Source organism: Heloderma suspectum, chromosome 2 (genome assembly GCF_057233095.1).
Source record: "Heloderma suspectum isolate Gila_16-S chromosome 2, 16-S_ref, whole genome shotgun sequence".
NCBI classification, from domain to species: domain Eukaryota; kingdom Metazoa; phylum Chordata; class Lepidosauria; order Squamata; family Helodermatidae; genus Heloderma; species Heloderma suspectum.
The window spans coordinates 165,675,337-165,694,837 of record NC_139459.1 but is presented as its reverse complement, the minus strand read 5'-3'; the positions used below and the strand labels follow the sequence as shown (position 1 = coordinate 165,694,837).

Genomic DNA, 19,501 nt, shown 5'->3' with positions numbered 1-19,501 from the left:
CAGGCCAGGGGGGAGGCTTCCTGCCTCGCCCGGCCGAAATTCAGGCCGGGGAGGAGGCTTCCCGCCTCGCCCGGCCGCGAACTTGAAAGTTAAAACAAAAAACAAAAAACGCCCCCGTGATAGGCTATGTGACGATTAACGTAGCCTATCACGGCTAGATCTGCAAAGTCAGCCGTGATAGGCTACGTTAATCATCACGTAGCCTATCACGGGTGACTTTAAAAAAAAACGAACGCGTACGCGGATGGTGGCCCCCATAGGGAACCGCCATTCGCGTTCCTTATTTGGTCGCTGTAGTCTACGTAAATCTTTACGTAGACTACAGCAACCAAATAAGGAACGGGAATGGCGGCTCCCTATGGGGGCCGCCATTATCCGTACGCGCTTTTTTTTTTTAAGTCACCCGTGATAGGCTACGTGACGATTTACGTAGCCTATCACGGCTGACTTTGCAAATCTAGCCGTGATAGGCTACGTTAATCGTCACGTAGCCTATCATGGGGGCGTTTTATTTTTTTCTTTTATTGGAATGGCAGCGGCAGCAGCCGGTCAAAAGACCGGCTGCCGCTCCCGCCCCGCACGAACACCTGCCGAACCGCCAGCCGGACCCGCCGCCGGGAGGGACATTCGGCGAAGGTAAGTCCCATCCCGGGAGGGGGTGCGGGGGGGGCGGAGGATTTCTCCCCGAAACTTGTTCGGGGGGCCGAACACGTTGGCGCTCGGCCCCCTGAAGTTTCGGGGAGAAATTCTCCACCATCCCTAGTTTTAGATTAGAACTACATTAATTGATTGCTGCAGCATCTAACTAGGGGGGATCTCCAGGGCGACAGGTTTAGTTCACTCTTCACTGTGCTGCCCTTTTTACTGGAGTCAAATCTGCTCCATCTGGGGACACACAGGGCTTGAAAACCCGGATTATCCCAAAGCTAGCCTGGGGTTCTCGGCAGGTCACACGGCAGTTTACTGAGAAGTACTGCGAATTGTTTGGGTGGCTACTGGGTGGAGTCTTGTCGACATCATCATTTAGAGAGCCTGTTCCCTCCCTCCCACACACTTTGTTCCGCCCCTTCTGCTTTCTCTGGCCATTGTGTGTGTTAGCACCCCCACCCTCCCCATCCTATGTCTGACCCTCCTCACCTAATTAAAAAAAAAAAAAATCCCTCTAAAACTGCAATAGTGCAATAGTGACAGGACTAAATGTGCAGACTCATTGATTTAATTTTACTTGGGGTGCTGGAACCATCAGGTGTAGTATTTCTTTCCTGGGGGACTTTGCCCATTCCCTCTTGTTTCCCCAATGGAAGTAGTTTTTCCCATTCACATTGAGAAAATCCTCAGGAGTGCAGCAGCGACCCCTCACATGACCACAGTAGTGGGGACACTCATTCACCTTAGGTAGCGTGCTTTCAATATTTAACATATCCTCCCCTTCTGTGCATATTTACTCAGAAGTAAGAAATAAATCTCGCACCCCTGCAGTGAAAGCGTTAAAGGCTACTTTTAGTAACTTGCCCTAAAGCGCTCTTTCACTCCCCCGATGCGCTCTTAGATTGCTATTGCAATGTGCTTCTTTGATGTTCTGTTATTTCTCTGTTGTTACGTAAAGTTCCTTCTTCGCTTTATTGCTTTATCGCAGTAATGATCTTTCCTTCTCATTGCAAGCAGGGGGAAGGAGAAAGTGGGGGGTTGGAAGCAATAGGCAGCAATGCACACATGGGGAAAAATGGGGTGGAGAGCATAGAATCATAGAATAGTAGGGTTGGAAGGGGTCTACAAGACCTTCGAATCCAACCCCCTGCTCAATGCAGGAATCTAAGTCAGAGCATCCCTGACAGGTGGCTGTCCAGCCTCATCTCAAATGCCGCCAGTGTGGGAGAGCCCACCACCTCCCTAGGGAATTGGTTCCATTGTCGTATTGCTCTTACAGTCAGGAAGTTTTTCCTAATGTTCATCCGGAATCTGGCTTCCTGTAACTTGAGCCCATTATTGTGTGTCCTGCATTCTGGGATGATCGAGAAGAGATCCTGACCTTCCTGTCTGTGACAACCTTTCACATACTTGAAGAGCGCTATCATATCTCCCCTCAGTCTTCTCTCTCAAGGCTAAACATGCCCAGTTCTTTCAGTCTCTCCTCATAAGGCTTTGTTTCCAGTCCTCTTATCATCTTTGTTGTCCTCCTCTGAACCCTCTGCAGCTTGTCTGCATCCTTCTTAAAGTGTGGTGCCCAGAACTGGACACAGTACTCCAGATGAGGCGTAACCAGTGCTGAGTAGAGGGGGACTAGTACTTCCCGGGATTTGGAAGCTATGCTTCTATTAATGCAGCCCCAAATAGCATTTGCCTTTTTTGCAGCCACATCACATTGTTGGCTCATATTCAGCTTGTGATAGACAACAATTCCAAGATCCTTCTCGCTTGTAGTGTGGTTGAGCCACGTATCCCCCATCTTGTAACTGTGCATTTGGTTTCTTTTTCCTAGGTGCAGAACTTGGCATTTATCCCTATTAAATGTCATTCTGTTGTTTTCTGCCCAGTGTTCCAGTCTATCCAGATCACTTTGAATTTTGTTTTTGTCTTCTAAAGTATTGCCTATCCCGCCCAATTTTGTGTCATCTGCAAATGTGATCAGCATTCCCTGCACTTCCTCCTCCAAGTCATTAATAAAAATGTTGAAGAGCACTGGGCCCAGGACTGGGCCCCGTGGTACACCGCTCGTTACCGCTCCCCAGTTTGAGAATAACTCTGCAGCAGATTGCTGGGAAATTGGGGTGGTGGTGGGAATTCTCAGGAGCCTTGAGATGCTGCACTGGAGGACTGGGGATTTTAATTTCTTCAGGGAAATCTGCATTGGGATGCAGGGAAAATTAGTTGCTCTCCATTCATAATGTAGTAGCAGTGGGGAGCCTGCAAGCAGGGGGAATGAGAGAGGGAGCAGAGACCCCCACACATTACTGCAGTAGTGGGGACACTCAGCCACTCTGGGTAGCCTGCTTTCAGTCTTTACAATACCCCTCCTTCTGTGCACATTTACTCAGAAGTAAGAAATAAATCTCACTCCCCTGTAGTGAAGGGGTTAAAGGCTAACTTTAGTAACTCGCCTAAAATGCTCTTTTGCTTCTCTGATGCTCTCTTAAATCTCTATTGCAATGTTGTGCTTCTTTGATGTTCTGTAGTTTCTCTGTTATGTAAAATCCCTTCTCTTTATCACAGTAGCTTCTCATTGTGAACAGCAGGAAGGAGAAAGGGAGAAGGGGGGTTGGAAGCAATAGGCAAAAGTGCACACCTGGGAAAAAATGGGGTGGGAAATAAGCCTCATTCATTGGTCTCCCCACCTTTTCTTACCCTGTGTCCACCCACCCCATACCCCACTTGTAAATAACTCCACTCCCCCCAGGTGGCTGTGGTTAGTGAAACTGGAGTGCTTACTTCGGGTTCACAGTGTAGCGGCAATGTGCTATTTCTACGTTATACTTTTACGCAGTATCGATTTAAGAGGATTTTTTTTAAGGTAGAGGCTGCTGAGCAGAACACACTTATACTTTTGGGGGGATGGCTGCCAGAGGTTAGTGGTAGGCAAGGTGAAGTAAATACCATAAGGTAGCTCAGAACTCCTGAATGGCCAGCTGCAAAATGGCATAAACATCAGGGAGGGGAAACATTGGGGGAACACTCCTTAACCGGGATCAGTGAAAGACACACCCCTGGGCAGGGCTATCATGGTGAAGTAAATGCGGAGGGTTGGTACACACTGCAACAGAAGTGCAGACATGCTGAATTAAGGAAAATAATTGGACTAAAAGTAATCTCAGAAAAACTTTTTTTCGATGCAAATCTCCGGGATGGCTGTGGGATGGCCACAACATCATGTGCCCCAAATGACCTCCAATTGTAGCCAACTCACAGCAAATCCTCATGAAGACACCCCCCAGAACAAATCCAGAAATATAGGACTCTGTAGAACAAAGCCTAAACGGCCAAGAATGCATATTTTTTTTCCATAATATGATATGGTAACTCTACTCACATGTTGGGAAACTGAGCATAACTTGGAGCATCCCTAAACTTCTGTCTGTAAAAGGTACATTAGATCAATAATTTTAGTAAGAAATAGAAAATATAACTATGCTGGGCATCTTACAGAGAGGATTAAAAACATTCCCCCCCCCCCCATGGCTTCATTATTTCCAGACATTTTACATCTCTAGTCTTTCTATAAGTCTTATTACGTGGTTTTTAGAAATCATCTGAGGGGAGTAAAGGCTGGGTAACAATATCTTATATAAACACCTTGTCTTAAATTCTAAAAGAAAATATTTCAAAATCCAAAGCTGCTCAAATCTATCTATCTATCTATCTATCTATCTATCTATCTATCTATCTATCTATCTATCTATTACATTTCTATATCACCCAATAGCCAAAGCCCCCTAGGTGGTTCAGAAAAATTAAAACCACGAGTACAGCATGAAAACAATATAAAATATAAGAGCATTAAAACTACAATTTGGGGGTGTGGGAACAAAAATGGTCTTTGGAAAAAAAAACAGAAAACCCAGTTTCCCCCCACATTTCCCAGTTTGTTTGTTTTTTCTGGGCCTTCACATCTCTAATTTGGACCAAAGTTCTAGCATTCTGTTTCCAACAGTGACCACTCAGATACTTCTGAGAAGCCCACAAGTAGGGCATGGAGGTAACAGCTCTCCCTTGATTGTCTTCAGTGTCTGATGTTCAGAGATACGTTCCATGGACGTTCGTGGACGTTCCACTTAGATACCTTGGCTGGTAATAGTTGATAGACATCTATGACATCCTTCTCTCACCAGCCCTGCAAACATGCTTTAAGCTATTTCCCATTCTAAGCATCGGTCTTGACTTTCAGACACGTAATGCAGGGCTGTACCTCAGTGGTAGAGCTCATGCTTTGCCTGCAAAAGTTCCCAGGTTCAATCTCTGGCATCTCCAGGTAGGGTTGGGAAAGAACCTTGTCTCAAAGTCTGGAGAGCTGCTATGAGTCAGTATAGACAATACTGAGCTAGATGACCCAATTGTCTGACTTGGTATGAGGCAGCTTCCTATGTTCCTAACACACACACACACACACACCACCAGTGCTCTATCCACCGAGAACCACTCTCTCCTGGATCAGACCAAAGATCCATCTAGTCCAGCATTCTGCTTCCAATAACAGCCAGCCAAGTGCCTTTGAAGATTCATAAGCAGGACATGATTGTGATAGCCATCTCCCAATAGAAGAGTCTGCTTCCAGAAAGAGGCTGGGGAATGGTTCAAAGAACTGTTGGGTGGTCACAACAGCAACCAAGTCAATTGGGCATAACTCTTTTCTTTTGTCATCCTAGGGTGGATACCAAGGTTCTGAGCCAGAAGCATCTCTGACAGCCTTTGTAGTAATTGCTCTGCACGAGGCCAAAGACATCTGTCAGAACCATGTACAGGTGAGTGGAGTCACTGTCAGGGTTGCTGATCACAGCAGAGCCAGGACTCCCACCTTTCAAAGGGGTTCTGTGTGAGGAGCTGAGCTGCTAGCTTCATGACATGTCAGCTTCCTTGCTGTATCTCTTTCTTTTCCCCCTCCTGCCTGATTTTCATATGGACTCCTCTGACTTGGCACTTTGCAGGGTTTGGATCTGAGCATCAGGAAGGCAGGAGACTACCTGGCTCAAAAGCTGGAGAGCCTTCAGAAGAGCTACACAGTTGCCATCACCTCCTATGCGCTGTTACTGCTGGGGACAGATATAGCTGCCACAAAGCTGATTGCACTTTCAGCAGGTGAGTAAGTTCCAGCCAGGGCAGCCAGTGAGATAAGGCAGTCTTGCCTGAGATCCTATGTCCCTGCTTCATCAAGGGGCCCTTGGGCTGTCTCCAAACCCAAGGTCCATATCTGTCAGGAGCGCCCTAGCTGCCTCTTGCAGTCCCCTCCAATAGCCAAATCAGGACACAGACGATGAGGATTCTTTCCAAGGCTTTATTCCTTTATGACTCTTTCAGATACTAATCACTAGCGACTAAGCAAGGAACAGCACTGGGGAAAGATAGCAGAGTAGCCTAAGCTCCAGGTAAGGCAGTTGGTCCCCGTTTGAAGGAGAACCATGGGAAGACTCTGGACTTATGGGCTATGGAGAGATCCTCCCTCTTTCCCTTGGGTCCTCAGGACGCGACCGTTGTTTGAGCGCCAAATGAGCGGAGCGCCTCCTTTTGGCGCCCTCCATCTGGCACTGCTCCCTGTGTCTGCGCCGAGCGTCCAGCAAGCCCCCCTCCAGCGCTGTCTCACTGCCAGGGTCACTATCTATCCCAGGAATGCTGGCAGGAGGAATCTCTGCCAGCTGCTGTGCTTGTGAGAGATGAGCGAGCTCCTCTCCCACGGATTGCTGTTCTTCCTCAGAATCAGAACTGCTCTGGGGCTCTATGGGCTCAGTTTCCACCCTGACATCATCTCACCAAGGAACAATGCTGTGCTCCTTAAAACCCTGTGCTCTATAAGCATACATCCCAGTTTCCTGCCCCAAGCTCCACCCAGAAATTAATTTTAGTTCATTTTTGACCAGTTCGTTTTGACCAATTTTCACCTCCTGGATCTGAATGCAGTGGACCCAAACACAATCTATGGTGTGAAGTCCATGCATTTCTGAGCCTGTGTTGTGATTCACACAACAACAACAAAATATTAAATGCTTTAAAATGTGCATATTTGAAAAATGTGCATAAACACACTTTAGTCAATGGGAGAAAAATGCATACATTTCAACAATGCATAAAACGGATGCAAACATTTCGGGAAATAACGCACACATATGCAAACAAGTCAACATAAAAAGCATACTGTGGTATGGTCACAAGTTGGAATGAGTTTCAAGGTGGAAATGGGAGAACCTCAACAAGCTCAAGTTTTCCTGTTTCGCGCCCTGGCCTGCTGCTTGCTACATCAGATGGGCCAATCTAGCTTGCCATTCCATGGCTTGGAGCAAATGGCCTACCAGCCACCCCCCATGCTAAGTCTAATGTGCAAAATGACTATTCCTTGTAGGGACTCACTGTTCTTGCCATGTAGGGACTCACTGGCCTGACCCCTACTCCAAGCTGTACTCCATCGAGGCCACATCCTATGGTCTGCTGGCTCTACTCCAGTTGAATAGGTTTGACCTGGCCAACCGCGTTGTCTGCTGGTTAACAGAGCAGAGATTCTACGGAGGCGGCTATGGCTCCACCCAGGTAAGCAAATGGTTTGGTTTAGCAGCCAGGAATGGGAAAGGGAGCTGTCTGGGATCCAGGAATACTGGGCACTGTGTGTTCAGTTGTGTCGCTTTTCAACATGTACCCTCGGTGTATGAGATCTGGATTTCCTGGTTCAGGCAGGAGGCATCCACATGGGTGCCCACCACCACCAGGGCAAGGTAGGGATCACATGACCAAGACTTTTCCCTAGTCCCTCCATCTTGGCTCCTCCTCTCCAGTCAGTTCCCTGCTTTTGCCCAGAACAGAGCTTTCCTTCATTGTTTCTTTCAGTCTCTGCTACTTACCTCACTAGAGCTTTGCTCTTTCAGTCTCCTTTACTTGCTTCATTCTCCTTTAACTCTATTTACACTGTCCTATATTTTAAAACACACACCCTTGTTTGGTTATTTCTGTCTTCTTCCTTTCTGCTTGTGGGCTGTTCACCTATGCAAGCAATGGGGTCTTCACTTGGAAAACAAAGGACAGTGAGACATGTCGGTGAGGTCCACAACATGGGCTGAAAAAAATGGGTTCTATAACAGGCTTGGAACCCCACTGAAACAGCCAGGGCGCTATCTGACCATTCTGAGTCTTCTCAGGAACATCAGGGCAAAAGCTCTACTGCTGGTGAAAGATGCTGCATGAGCTCCGCCACAGAAATGCCAGGCCAACAAATCCCAAGCGACTAGGGCAAACCTCCACTGCTGGCAAAAGCCACCACGTGAGTGTCGCCACAGAGGCGGCAGGCCATGGAGTCCCAAGCTGTGCCATTAGCTCAATGGATGATGTGAATAACCTGTCTTCCTCCCAAAAGTGTCTGCTTCCTGTCCACCTTTTCAACTTTCACATTGAGATGCAGGGGGATGGGGAATACAACGGGCCTGGAGATGTACTGCCTGTAGGGATGTACGAATCCCCTACCTGCCAGTCCGGGGGGGGGGGGTCCGCAGGGGGGGAGGCGATCCGTTCCTCCCCCCAGAATCCTCGCCAGCCGGCTCTGCTCCGCAGTGATTCCGCGGAGCCACTGGCCAGCTCCAAAGCGCCAGCGATACGCCGTCATGCCATATCACTGGCTGAAGGGGACTTGACTGACTGCGGACGCAAATGGCATCCAGGATGCCATTTGCGGCTGTAAAGGCCTTAGTTTAAGGTAAAGGTTTGCATAGCCTATCGCGTGAATGAAAGCCATTTGCATCCGCAGTCAGTCCCCTTCAGCCAGCGATACAGCATGGAGGCCATATCACTGGCAATCTGGAGCCAGGGGATCTGGCCGAAGACGATTCCATGGGGAGGCGGAGATAAGTCTTCTGTTCCGCCACGGACTCCAGGGGGCCGGATTCTAACTCATTGGAGTCTGTGGCGCAATTCTCCGCCATCCCTAACTGCCTGTGTGCCAAGGCAGGGTACTGCTGCCTGCTCAGGTAAGCTGCAAGGAACCCCCTTGATGTCTGTGGAAGGGGGAGGGGAGCTGTGAAAATAGACCTGGGATAAAACCCTGCATTTTCCTGCCTGTTCTGTTCTCTGAGGGACAGCATTCCAGCCAAAGCTGACCCCTCTGCGCAGGCCACCAGGGGCCTCCCATTGTTAATGCTATTGAAGTTGAAGCCTTCCTGCCTGGGAGTGGCTATGGATGTCCATCGCCGGGAACGATGGCCCTTTTTGGGATCACCGGGTTTGTGCAGCATCCCCGAATCAGCTTGCATTTGTGAGCTGAGCTGCAGGTTTGTTCCCAAAAGCTGGCAACTTTTTCGGGTTTTTTTTATTTGCATATATAGCAATTTGCATGATTTGTGCAAATTTCAGCTGCAATTTGCATAAATTTCAGCCATGATTTGTGCAAATTACAGTTGCAATTTGCGCAAATTACTATTTGCGCACCGCCCCCCTCCACAAACTAGCTTGACTCAAGTTGGCTTAGTTCACTGGAAAATGAGCCAAAGTCCAGGGGAACAAGTTGATGAAAGCTTGGTGAGCTCCACCCCTGGACAGATTCCTCCAACATCCCTAGAAATGGCTCATCCCCCTCCAACTCCTCTCACTTGAAATTGCCTCAGGAGTCTGATTCCCTAAGAAACAACGTTCAAGAGGTTGTCCTAGCAGCTTTATCTGGTCGTCCTAGCTTGATTAGGAAGCCACATCTACACTTTCTCAGGTTGCAGTCCAGGCTGGGGAATCTTCTTTGGATTCCTGTCCCCAGTCCCTCCTCAGATGCACTAAAAGGCATAAAATAGCCCAACCTCTCTGTGTCAGGAATGGGCCCAGGCTCCCTGTGGAGTCCAAAGATTCAGATTCAGATGCAGAGCTAGGAGAACAACAGCTGGGACAGAGGGCCAGGGAGGAAATCCCCCAAGAATCTACAGGGGTCAGGGAAGGAGGATCTTCCCAAGGGCAGTACCTGCACCTGACTCTCCTGACTGTTAAGTCAGGAGAGTCAGGTGCAGGTACTGCCTACCCCTCCCCCAATGGGAAATCAGCTTCCCACAGAGGAGGAGGAGGGCATGACTTGGCAGATGCAAGAGTCCGTCGTCGATCCAAGAGGATCTTATGAGAGGAGTAAGACACTCTGCCATGTTGGCCACCCACCAGAGACAAGGGAGGGAGGACCCACCCTGAAGGAGGGGCTTAGACAGCCGTTTGGGTTCTGTGTAAGTAACCTATTGTTAGTTTAGCGGCAACTCTCTTACCCTACGGAAGCCTTCCCTATTAGAAAGCTCAGAATTAGGCCCTGGGGCAGTCTTTGGGCTTCTACTAGGGATGGCGGAGAATTTCTCCCCGAAACTTCGGGGGGCCGAGCGCCAACGTGTTCGGCCCCCCGAACAAGTTTCGGGGAGAAATCCTCCGCACCCCCCCGCACCCCGCACGCCCCCCGGGACGGGACTTACCTTCGCCGAATGTCCCTCCCGGCAGCGGGTCCGGCCGGCGGTTCGGCGGGTGTTCGTGCGGGGTGGGAGCGGCAGCCGGTCTTTCGACCGGCTGCCACCGCTGCCATTCCAATAAAAGAAAAAAAAAACGCCCCCGTGATAGGCTACGTGACGATTAACGTAGCCTATCACGGCTAGATTTGCAAAGTCAGCCGTGATAGGCTACGTCAATCGTCACGTAGCCTATCACAGGTGACTTAAAAAAAAAAAAAAAAGCGCGTACGGATAATGGCGGCCCCCATAGGGAGCCGCCATTCCCGTTCCTTATTTGGTCGCTGTAGTCTACGTAAAGATTTACGTAGACTACAGCGACCAAATAAGGAATGCGAAGGGCGGCTCCCTATGGGGGCCGCCATTAGCGTACGCGTTTGTTTGTTTTTTAAAGTCACCCGTGATAGGCTACGTGACGATTTACGTAGCCTATCACGGCTGACTTTGCAAATCTAGCCGTGATAGGCTACGTTAATCGTCACATAGCCTATCATGGGGGCGTTGTTTTTTTTTTTTTAAACTTTCAAGTTTGCGGCCAGGCGAGGCGGGAAGCCTCCTCCCCGGCCTGAATTTCGGCCGGGCGAGGCGGGAAGCCTCTCCCCCCGGCCTGAACTTCGCGGGGGGAGCAGCAAAGCGCCTCCCCCCCACCGCGAACAAGCTTCGACGAAAGGTAAGTGACTTTCGTCCACCCCTAGTTCTACTGAGTCTGTATTGTTTGAACGGCCTGCCGTTAGCATAATAAAGAAGTATTGACTTGAAGGCCAGGTCTCTGCCTGTTGATTGCACAGCGGGAGGGCTCATAGTTCTGACACTCTGTGTGTTTTCTTTATTTTTTATTTGCAGCACAACAGTAAAAACAGCAACAACAAAAAATCCCCCCAAGCAGGGGAAATCGTATCATAAAGCATTTAATATCATAAAACCAAGATATGTTATCACTTCTGGGCACCAATGAAACTGCCAATTAGTAATTACTTTGATTATCTTATTACTGCCTACAGTCATTAATTCAGATTCTGAGTAATTATTAGTATAACCTGAAAGTGTACCAAAGGTATCAATTAATCTTCTTAATTTCAGTATTGAAGACTCTAACCTACTAATAAATATCAACAAATCATCTGCGTATAAAGCCATCTGCACAAAACGTTCCCTTGAGATCTCCGATTTTCTTGAAAAGTTCTCTAGTCTTTCCCATTCTATTGTTTTCCTCGATTTATTTGCATTGTTCATTTAAGAAGGCCTTCTAGTCTCTCCTTGCTATTCTCTGCAACTCTGCATTCAGTTTGGATATATCTTCCCCTTTCTCCCTTGCTTTTCGCTTCTTTCCTACTTGTAAACCTTCTTACCTAGCTACTTGTAAAGCCTCCTCAGACAGCCACTTTGCTTTCTTGCATTTCTTTTTCTTTGGGATGGATTGAGTTGCTGCCTCCTGAACAATGTTACGGACCTCTGTCCAAAGTTCCTCAGGCACTCTGTCTATCAGGTCTAATCCCTTAAATCTATTCATCACCTCCACTGTACATTCATAAGGGATATGATTTAGGTCATACCTGAATGGTTTAGTGGTTTTCCCTACGTTCTTCAATTTAAGCCGAAATTTTGCAAGAAGCAGCTCATGATCTGAGCCACAGTCAGCTCCAGGTCTTGTTTTTACTGACTGTATAGAGCTTCTCCATCTTTGGCTGCAAAGGACATAATCAATCTGATTTCGATATTGACCATCTGGTGATGTCCATGTATAGAGTCGCCTCTTGTGCTGTTGGAAAAGAGTGTTTGCTATGTTCAGCGTGTTCTCTTGGCAAAACTCTATTAGCCTTTGTCCTGTTTCATTTTGCACACCAAGGCCATGCTTGCCTGTTATCCCGGTGATTTCTTGACTTCCTACTAGGGATGGCGGAGAATTTCTCCCCGAATCTTCGGGAGGCCGAGCGCCGACGCATTCGGCCCCCCGAAGTTGGTTGGGAAATTCTCTGCTGGCCCCCCGCCCCCCCCGGGACTGGACTTACCTTTGGCGAATGTCCCTCTCGGCGGCGGGTCCCGGCGGCGTTTCGGCGCGGGCGGGGGCGGCGGACGGTCTCCTGACCAGCTGCCGCCGCCGCCATTGCAAAAAAAAAAAAAACTAAAGTAAAAAAAAAAACCACACACCCGTGATAGACTACGTAAATCGTCACGTAGCCTATCACGGGGTCTTTTTTTTTTTTTTTACTTTTAGTTTCGCGGCCGGGGAGACGGGGCACTTCTCCCCGGCCTGAATTTTAGTCGGGCGAGGCAGGGCGCCTCCCCCCCCGGCCTGAATTTCAGCCGGGCGAGGCGGGACGCCTCCCCCCCCTCGCCTGAACTTCGGGGGGAGAAGTGAAGCACCTCCCCCCCACTGCGAAGCCAAGCTGCAAAAAGGTAAGTGACTTTCGTACATCCCTACTTCCTACTTTAGCATTCCAATCCCCTGTGATGAAGAGGACATCTTTTTTTGGTGTTAGTTCTAGAAGGTGTTGTAGGTCTTCATTGAACCGATCAACCTCAGCTTCTTCGGCCTCAGTGGTTGGGGCATAGACTTGAATTACTGTGATGTTGAATGGTTTGCCTTGGATTCGTACTGAGATCATTCTATCATTTTTGAGATTGTACCCCAGTACTGCTTTTCCCACCCTTTTGTTGACTATGAGTGCTACTCCATTTCTTCTAAGAGATTCTTGCCCACAGTAGTAGATATGATGGTCACCTGAATTAAATTCATCCATGCTTGTCCATTTTAGTTCGCTGATTCCCAAGATGTCGATATTCAATCTTGCCATCTCATGTTTGACCACCTCCAGCTTACCTTGATTCATTGATCTGACATTCCAGGTTCCTAAACAATATTGTTCTTTACAGCATCGGACTTTCTTTTCACCACCAAACACATCCACAGCTGAGTGTCCTTTCGGGTTTGGCCCAGCCGCTTCACTCTTTCTGGTGCTACTTGGAAATTCCCTCTGCTCTTCCCCAGTAATATATTGGACACCTTCCGACTTGAGGGGCTCATCTTCCGGCATCATCTCTTTTAGCCTTGTGATACGATCCATGGGGTTTTCTTGGCAAGAATACTGGAGTGGGTTGCCATTTCCTTCTCCAGTGGACCACATGTTGTCAGAACTCTCCACCATGACCTGTCCGTCTTGGGTGGCCCTGCATGGCATAGCTTATGGCTTCACTGAGTAACGCAAGCCCCTTCGCCACAACAAGGCAGTGATCCATGAAGGGGGCCACTCCATTTACAACATATGAAATCCATACACTATATGAATTTGAAGATAACCCACTGTTCATTCTCTTCTATTTCTAAAGCATTCTGTCTCCACAAAGCAACGCATATAGAAACATTTCATTTCATTTATTATATTTCTTTACTAAGTACCCCATAGCTGAAGCTGTCTGGGTGGGTCACAAAAATTAAAAACCATTGAAATACATTATATAAAGCATAAGAAACGATTCACATAAGGACATAAAACAGATAGCACAGGAACAACAGCACACACAGGAACAACGTATAACTAAAACAATTTAAAACAATCAGCCAGAGACAATCCAGGAAACAGGTCCACCACTGCATAATCAAAATATCCAAACTGTAATTATGACACTTATAACAAGTCAGACAAATAAATTGATTGATAAGCCTTACGTTTCAGAAAGAAAGTGAAAAGAAAAAAAGATTCCATAAAACAATTAACCAACCACATCCTACCCCGCCCAACACCCACACTAAAAACAACAACAACAACGAAATACCACAAAAAATAGAAAACAGACCAAAGGGTCCATAAAGAAAGACAAGTTGTGCTTGCTTGATATCTAATTGATAGTCCTCGGGCAGATCCAGTAACTCATGCAGAAAAGTCTCCATAAAAGCAGTTGACTGACGACGCTGCTCAGCCCAATCACATATCCCAATAATTTGTTAATTACAACAATGAGATTGACTTTCCAGCTCTTTAACCTTAGACTACAAAATAAGATTAGCTCTCGGCAAAGCGGACAATACAATTTCATAAGTCCCAGATTTATCTATGCTGGTCTGTGCTGAGTGGTTGGCCCCTTTACGAGGTAGGAAGTTCACTGGGTTGGCACATAGATGTTATACCCTCCCACAGAGAATCATGGATATTTTAAAAGCGCCCCTGGTAGATGCCCCCAGGGCAGCTCCTTTCTCAGGAACCATAGCCATGAAGGATGGGGACTGTCCTTTGAGATATCCAGGGGAAAAGGTCTGCCCTTAAAAAAGTGCATGAGGCTGTGGCCCTTGCACTCAGGGACTCATTTGTATCCTCTTTCTTCATGAGAGCCTCCCTTGCTTCAGTGGAGGACTTCCTGAACAATAAGGATCTGGATGGGGCTTTACTGAGGCCTAGTAATATTATATAATTATACGCCTTTATAGCCAACTTCTTTTATCCCTAAGATTAATTCCACCTTTCACTGCTCTCAGGAACTCTCTCTACCTTTGTTTTGACCCAGACCTGCCAACCCCACTGAGAGGGTCTGGCATAGGCTAGATGTGTGCAGAGCAGTCCATACATACAACTGTTGGACGGTGGAATTCCGAAAAATGGATTCCCTATTTGTCCCTTTTCAGCCAAGAGCCATGGGTAAGAAGGTTTCTAGCTCCACCCTGGCATGTTGGATTAAGGCTTGTATCTACACTTCTTATGACTTACAGCATATGGTCTGAGAATGTCACAGCACACTCCACTAGGGCAGCGGCCACTTTTGCTGCTTTCAGCACAAATCTTACCTTGCCAGAAATATGGAGAGCTGCTACTTGATCTACCAGCACTACAAATTGACCACCCATGACTCAGCGGAGGAGGCTGCCTTTGGGTGAAGCGTGCTGCAGCAGGTGGTATCTACATTATAAGACTCAGTCTCCTAACCCTCCCTATTAGTACTGGTTGGCTTATGCACATCCCATGTGAATGCCTCCTCCTTGAATAGGGGATGGAGCACTGGATACTCACCACGAAGGCTCCTTCCTGTTTGAAGCATGGAGGCATCCATGCCACACCCTAAATTTGGCTGAATCATAGTTCACCAGTGTGCAGCCTTTGTTCTCTGTGCGTATCTACCTAGGCTCAGCCTTTTGGGTTTGGGCTAGGGTTTTTTCTCTCCATACTATGTTGCAGTATGGATTTCTCCTCTTTTCTCTTTTCTCTTTCTTCTTTTTTATTTCTTTCTCTACCTTATTATTGTGACTCCTCGGGCTAATTTGCCTAGTGCTTGGTCACAAACAGACTGGAGAGGAGAAGCCAGGATGGAGGGACTAGGCAAAAAGCTTGATCATATGATCTCTGCCTTGTCCTGGGCAGTGTGTGTGTGTGTGGGGGGGGCATAACCCATGTGGATGTCTCCATTCTTTGAACAGGAAGGAACCTTCACGGTGAATAACCAGGGTTCTGTTTTATACAGGGGTCCATCTCCTGAGACAGCCCTGCAAGAGTGACACTCATGCTGCTTTGGGGCCCTCATTATGGGCCGATCTACACTTATGGGTTTTTTCACTTCCAATGAGGTTTCACTGCCTGTCTTTCACACTACGTAGTACCCGCCTCGAATTGGAACTGGAATTTCCTGCTTCCGTGCTCCCGCTTTCAATACCCTGATATCCCAGTATTTCCCCTTAATGTGCTCTGATTGTCCACCTTCGCTACCGTATCTGGTCGTAGTCCCCTCCCCTGCCTGTCCATATATGGCAGTGTTTGTATTTCCCTCCTGTCCAATCACAGCTCTCGACGGCCCCATGTCATCTTCCGGCTACTGATCGCATAGCTTGCTCAGCACTCAGTGTTTCCTCAGCAACAAGCAAAGGGCTGGATGTGCACGCGCTTGTCTGATCTCGGAAGCTAAGCAGGGTTGGCTTATATTTCTGGCAAGGTAAGATTTGTGCTGAAATAGCCCTGACTGCTATTTGGGCTTGATGTATTTGTGCACTTTAAATCATTTCCAGGATTTTACCAGTACACATTGAGTAGAGGCTATAGCCTTGTTAACCTGGCCTCTGGAGGGCAGGCTGGCTAAAACAATGGCTGCTCTTTGTTTCATTCCAGTCTATAAAGCTCACCTGGATGCAATTGAACAAAAAGGCATGTATAACTACTACACCATGAGGATTGTGCAGGTAATCAAGGAAGGTGAGTAGATTTGCTACGCAATTCTCTGTACAAGATGACTGATTTGCCATCCCAAGAGGTATCCCTCTCACCCTGCAGTATGTTGCTTTGTTACAACAAAAGCTGTGTGTATTCCACAATTGCACCATTCAATGCTCAAATTCAATATGCTAAGAATCTCAGCTTCCTTTAAAAAAAGACCAAGTTGCTAGTCCTTATGGTCATGAAGATAGGTCTGAAAATATTTGAGCAATGCTCAGTAAAATTTCAGAGGCTTAGGAAGCAGGTGGGAGAACATGTACACCACCGGTGAGTCTTGAATCATAACTGGGTTATACTTTGTCTAAGTGGGTCACACCAATGGTGGCACCAGCACCATTTTGTTTGTTGAGTGTAGGAAAGAGCGGGGGGGAGAAAGGCAGATACAGAAAAGGAGAAAAAAGGGTGTTTATGGTACACACACACACACACACACACACACAAAGTGGGTTCAATATTACAGGGTTGAGTTAAAGATAGGTCACAGGTCTGATTTTTTTTAAACCAGAGTTGTTGTTTCTGGCATGCAGAGGTGGGTGGAGTGCAGAGTTCCCTGAAGTGAGACAGAGTAGTGAGCAAGATTATGTGTCTCAAACCCTTAGAAATGCCTTGTTGATGAAGACAGGAATTGTTTATTCTTGATAACACCTGTGATTGTCTAGATGAGCTCTTATTTTAATTTTTAACTGCAATAATAATTTACCAGTTGAGATATAAGAATCCTGTTTTGAACAATAACAATACAGTCAATCAAGTCTTTAGTAAGTTTACTATACCCCCCAAGCACATTCAAAACTTCAACTGGGGGAAATAGTATTATACCTTCTATTATTACTCATCAAATCCTGACCTTGATCAGCATGTTTGTTACAGTCACACGGCCATTCTGGACTGCTGTCCGTCCATACCATTGGGATCAGACTTGAGAGCGATAACCCTTGTGTTTAACTAGTTATTCCTTTTCAACTTGTAACAGTTGCTCTGCCACTTTCTCCCTTCTTCCCTTTTCCATTTATTGTATCGCAGGAACAGACCGAGCTGTGGATGGGAAGACCCGGCAGTTTATTAGCCCCTTACTCTGTCAGGAGACACTGAGTATGCAGGTGAACAGAGAATACTTGATCTTTGGCCCCCATAGTGACTTGTGGGATCTTCAGAAAGAGTGAGTATTCAGTGGAAAAGCATTCTCCAATAAGAGACACGTAACCCAAGAGCTGTGTCTTGGAACTAGGGATGGCGGAGAATTCTGCCACAGATCTCGGTGAAATTCAAAATCCGTGGCGGAACGAAGCCCCCGCCCCCCCAACCCACGAAAGGCACGCGAAACGGAGCACTTACCTGCTGCCGTCTGTGCTGACTTGTGAATGCCCTGCGGCTGCCATTCGCTTCTTCATCATAGCCATGATAGGCTATGTAAATACTTACGTAGCCTATCACGGCTAACGCAGGGACACCTTTTGCATCCCTGCGGAGGCTGTGATAGGCTACGTAAGTATTTACATAGCCTATCACGGCAAGCCAAAAAAAAAACAAACCAACGTGTATGCAAATGGCGGCGGCTACGGCAGCTGTCATTTGCGTTCCCTATTTTTCACCGTATTATCCTACGTAAATATTTACGTAGGCTAAAACGGCAGGGGAAAAAAGAACGCAAATAGCGCCCACTGTGCTATTTGCGTTCCCCTTTTTTTTCCGCCGTAATAGCCTACGTAAATATTTACGTAAGGTAAAACGGCGAAAAATAGGGAACGCAAATGGCCGCTGTGGCCGCCGCCATTTGCATACGCGTTTTTTTTGGGGGGGGGCCTGCCGTGATAGGCTACGTAAATACTTATGTAGCCTATCATGGCAGCCTGGCTGGACACAAATGGCAGCCGCTATGGCGGCCGCCATTTGCGTCTGCAGCAGCCCGTCCGCGGCCGGAATTCCAGCTGTGCATGGCCCTGGCTGGCTGCTCCGCGGAGCTGCCGCGGAGCGGAGCCGGCCGGGCAGGATTCCAGGGGGAAGGACCGGATCGCCTCCCCCCCCGTCAAGGATTCCGGGGGTAGGGACGGAGCGCCCCCCCTCACTGCAAATCACATCTGCGAAAAGGTAAGTGACTTTCGTACTTCCCTACTTGGAACATGTGTTGCAGACTTGCAGTCCCCTGTGCTAGTAAAACGTTTTAAATATGTATTTAAGGCACTTATATCCCAAAACAGTTTGCAATGCAAAATAAAACAACAGAACAACAATAAAAGAGACAATATAACAATTCAAATCAATAAAACAAAGCAATCAAATATGAAAACAGAACTTAAAACTTCATTTCCAGTGTGTTAAAGTACAACTCTCTTCAGTACTTAAAAAACCCAACTTAATAAAATGTCTGAGAGAATAGAAAGGTATTGTATTCAGCCAGCTCTGGCGAAATGTGGTTGTGGAGAAAGCATTAATACATGATTCAGAAGAGGGTGTCTAAATCTGTGTCACAGCCTATGTATGAGATACTGGTGGGGTTGCCAGCTTCTTTTCCTGGTCTTGTGCCTCTAGCAGCAGCTAGAGTATGTAGAGTATCTACGCACAGATACTAAGGCTACCTTCACACCTTGTTTTTTAGCAGGATCATTCTTTAATCACTGGTTTTCGCAGGAGCTTTAAATGACGCTGCTGCTCTCCTGCTACTATCTCACAACTTCCCCTCCCTCTTCCTGTGTTATCTGAGAATGGGGGAAACCTGGAATTTTCTGTGCGATTGAAATCGCCATCCCCCCCCCCCCCCGGTGTATTTCCCCTTTAGCAATTTGTCCCACTTTGTGTGGGTGTGTGCTAGGGGGTGTTGCTGGGCAGTGTTGAATAACATTCTCATGACAACAGATTGGTGGGAGAGTGGGGGCAGATTACTGACCATGCTTCCAGTGACCTTTCTGCCTCTCCCATTCTGCAATGGATGCTTGAACTATAAAGTGGTTAACCATCCCAAATGCGTCTCCAAGATCCCCCTGAACACAGCAATGCTTACTTCTGAGTAAATGCATTGGCTATAAGGCTTTCCTGTCCTAGGAGTAAGTGCCTTTGAAATCTGTGTGGCTTCCTTCTGAGTAGGCATGCACAGGAGTGCATTGTAAGTCTACTTAGAGTAGCAGTCTTTAGGTCTCCCATCCCCTCCAATGCATTTACTTGGAACTTCTC

The 19,501-nt window shown here is 47.4% G+C and overlaps 1 protein-coding gene across 1 annotated transcript in view; it reads left to right on the top strand.

Annotated features, from left to right (window-relative positions):
• LOC146353121 (venom factor-like) overlaps nucleotides 1-19,501 on the top strand; it is a 105,250-nt gene that overhangs the window by 82,132 nt on the left and 3,617 nt on the right. Inside the window, exons 27-33 of the mRNA XM_084829699.1 lie at nucleotides 5,358-5,453; nucleotides 5,637-5,787; nucleotides 7,067-7,227; nucleotides 8,045-8,136; nucleotides 9,481-9,671; nucleotides 16,229-16,312; nucleotides 17,357-17,492. Coding sequence (XP_084685825.1) covers nucleotides 5,358-5,453; nucleotides 5,637-5,787; nucleotides 7,067-7,227; nucleotides 8,045-8,136; nucleotides 9,481-9,671; nucleotides 16,229-16,312; nucleotides 17,357-17,492 — 911 coding nt within the window. The remainder of the gene's footprint in view (nucleotides 1-5,357; nucleotides 5,454-5,636; nucleotides 5,788-7,066; nucleotides 7,228-8,044; nucleotides 8,137-9,480; nucleotides 9,672-16,228; nucleotides 16,313-17,356; nucleotides 17,493-19,501) is intronic.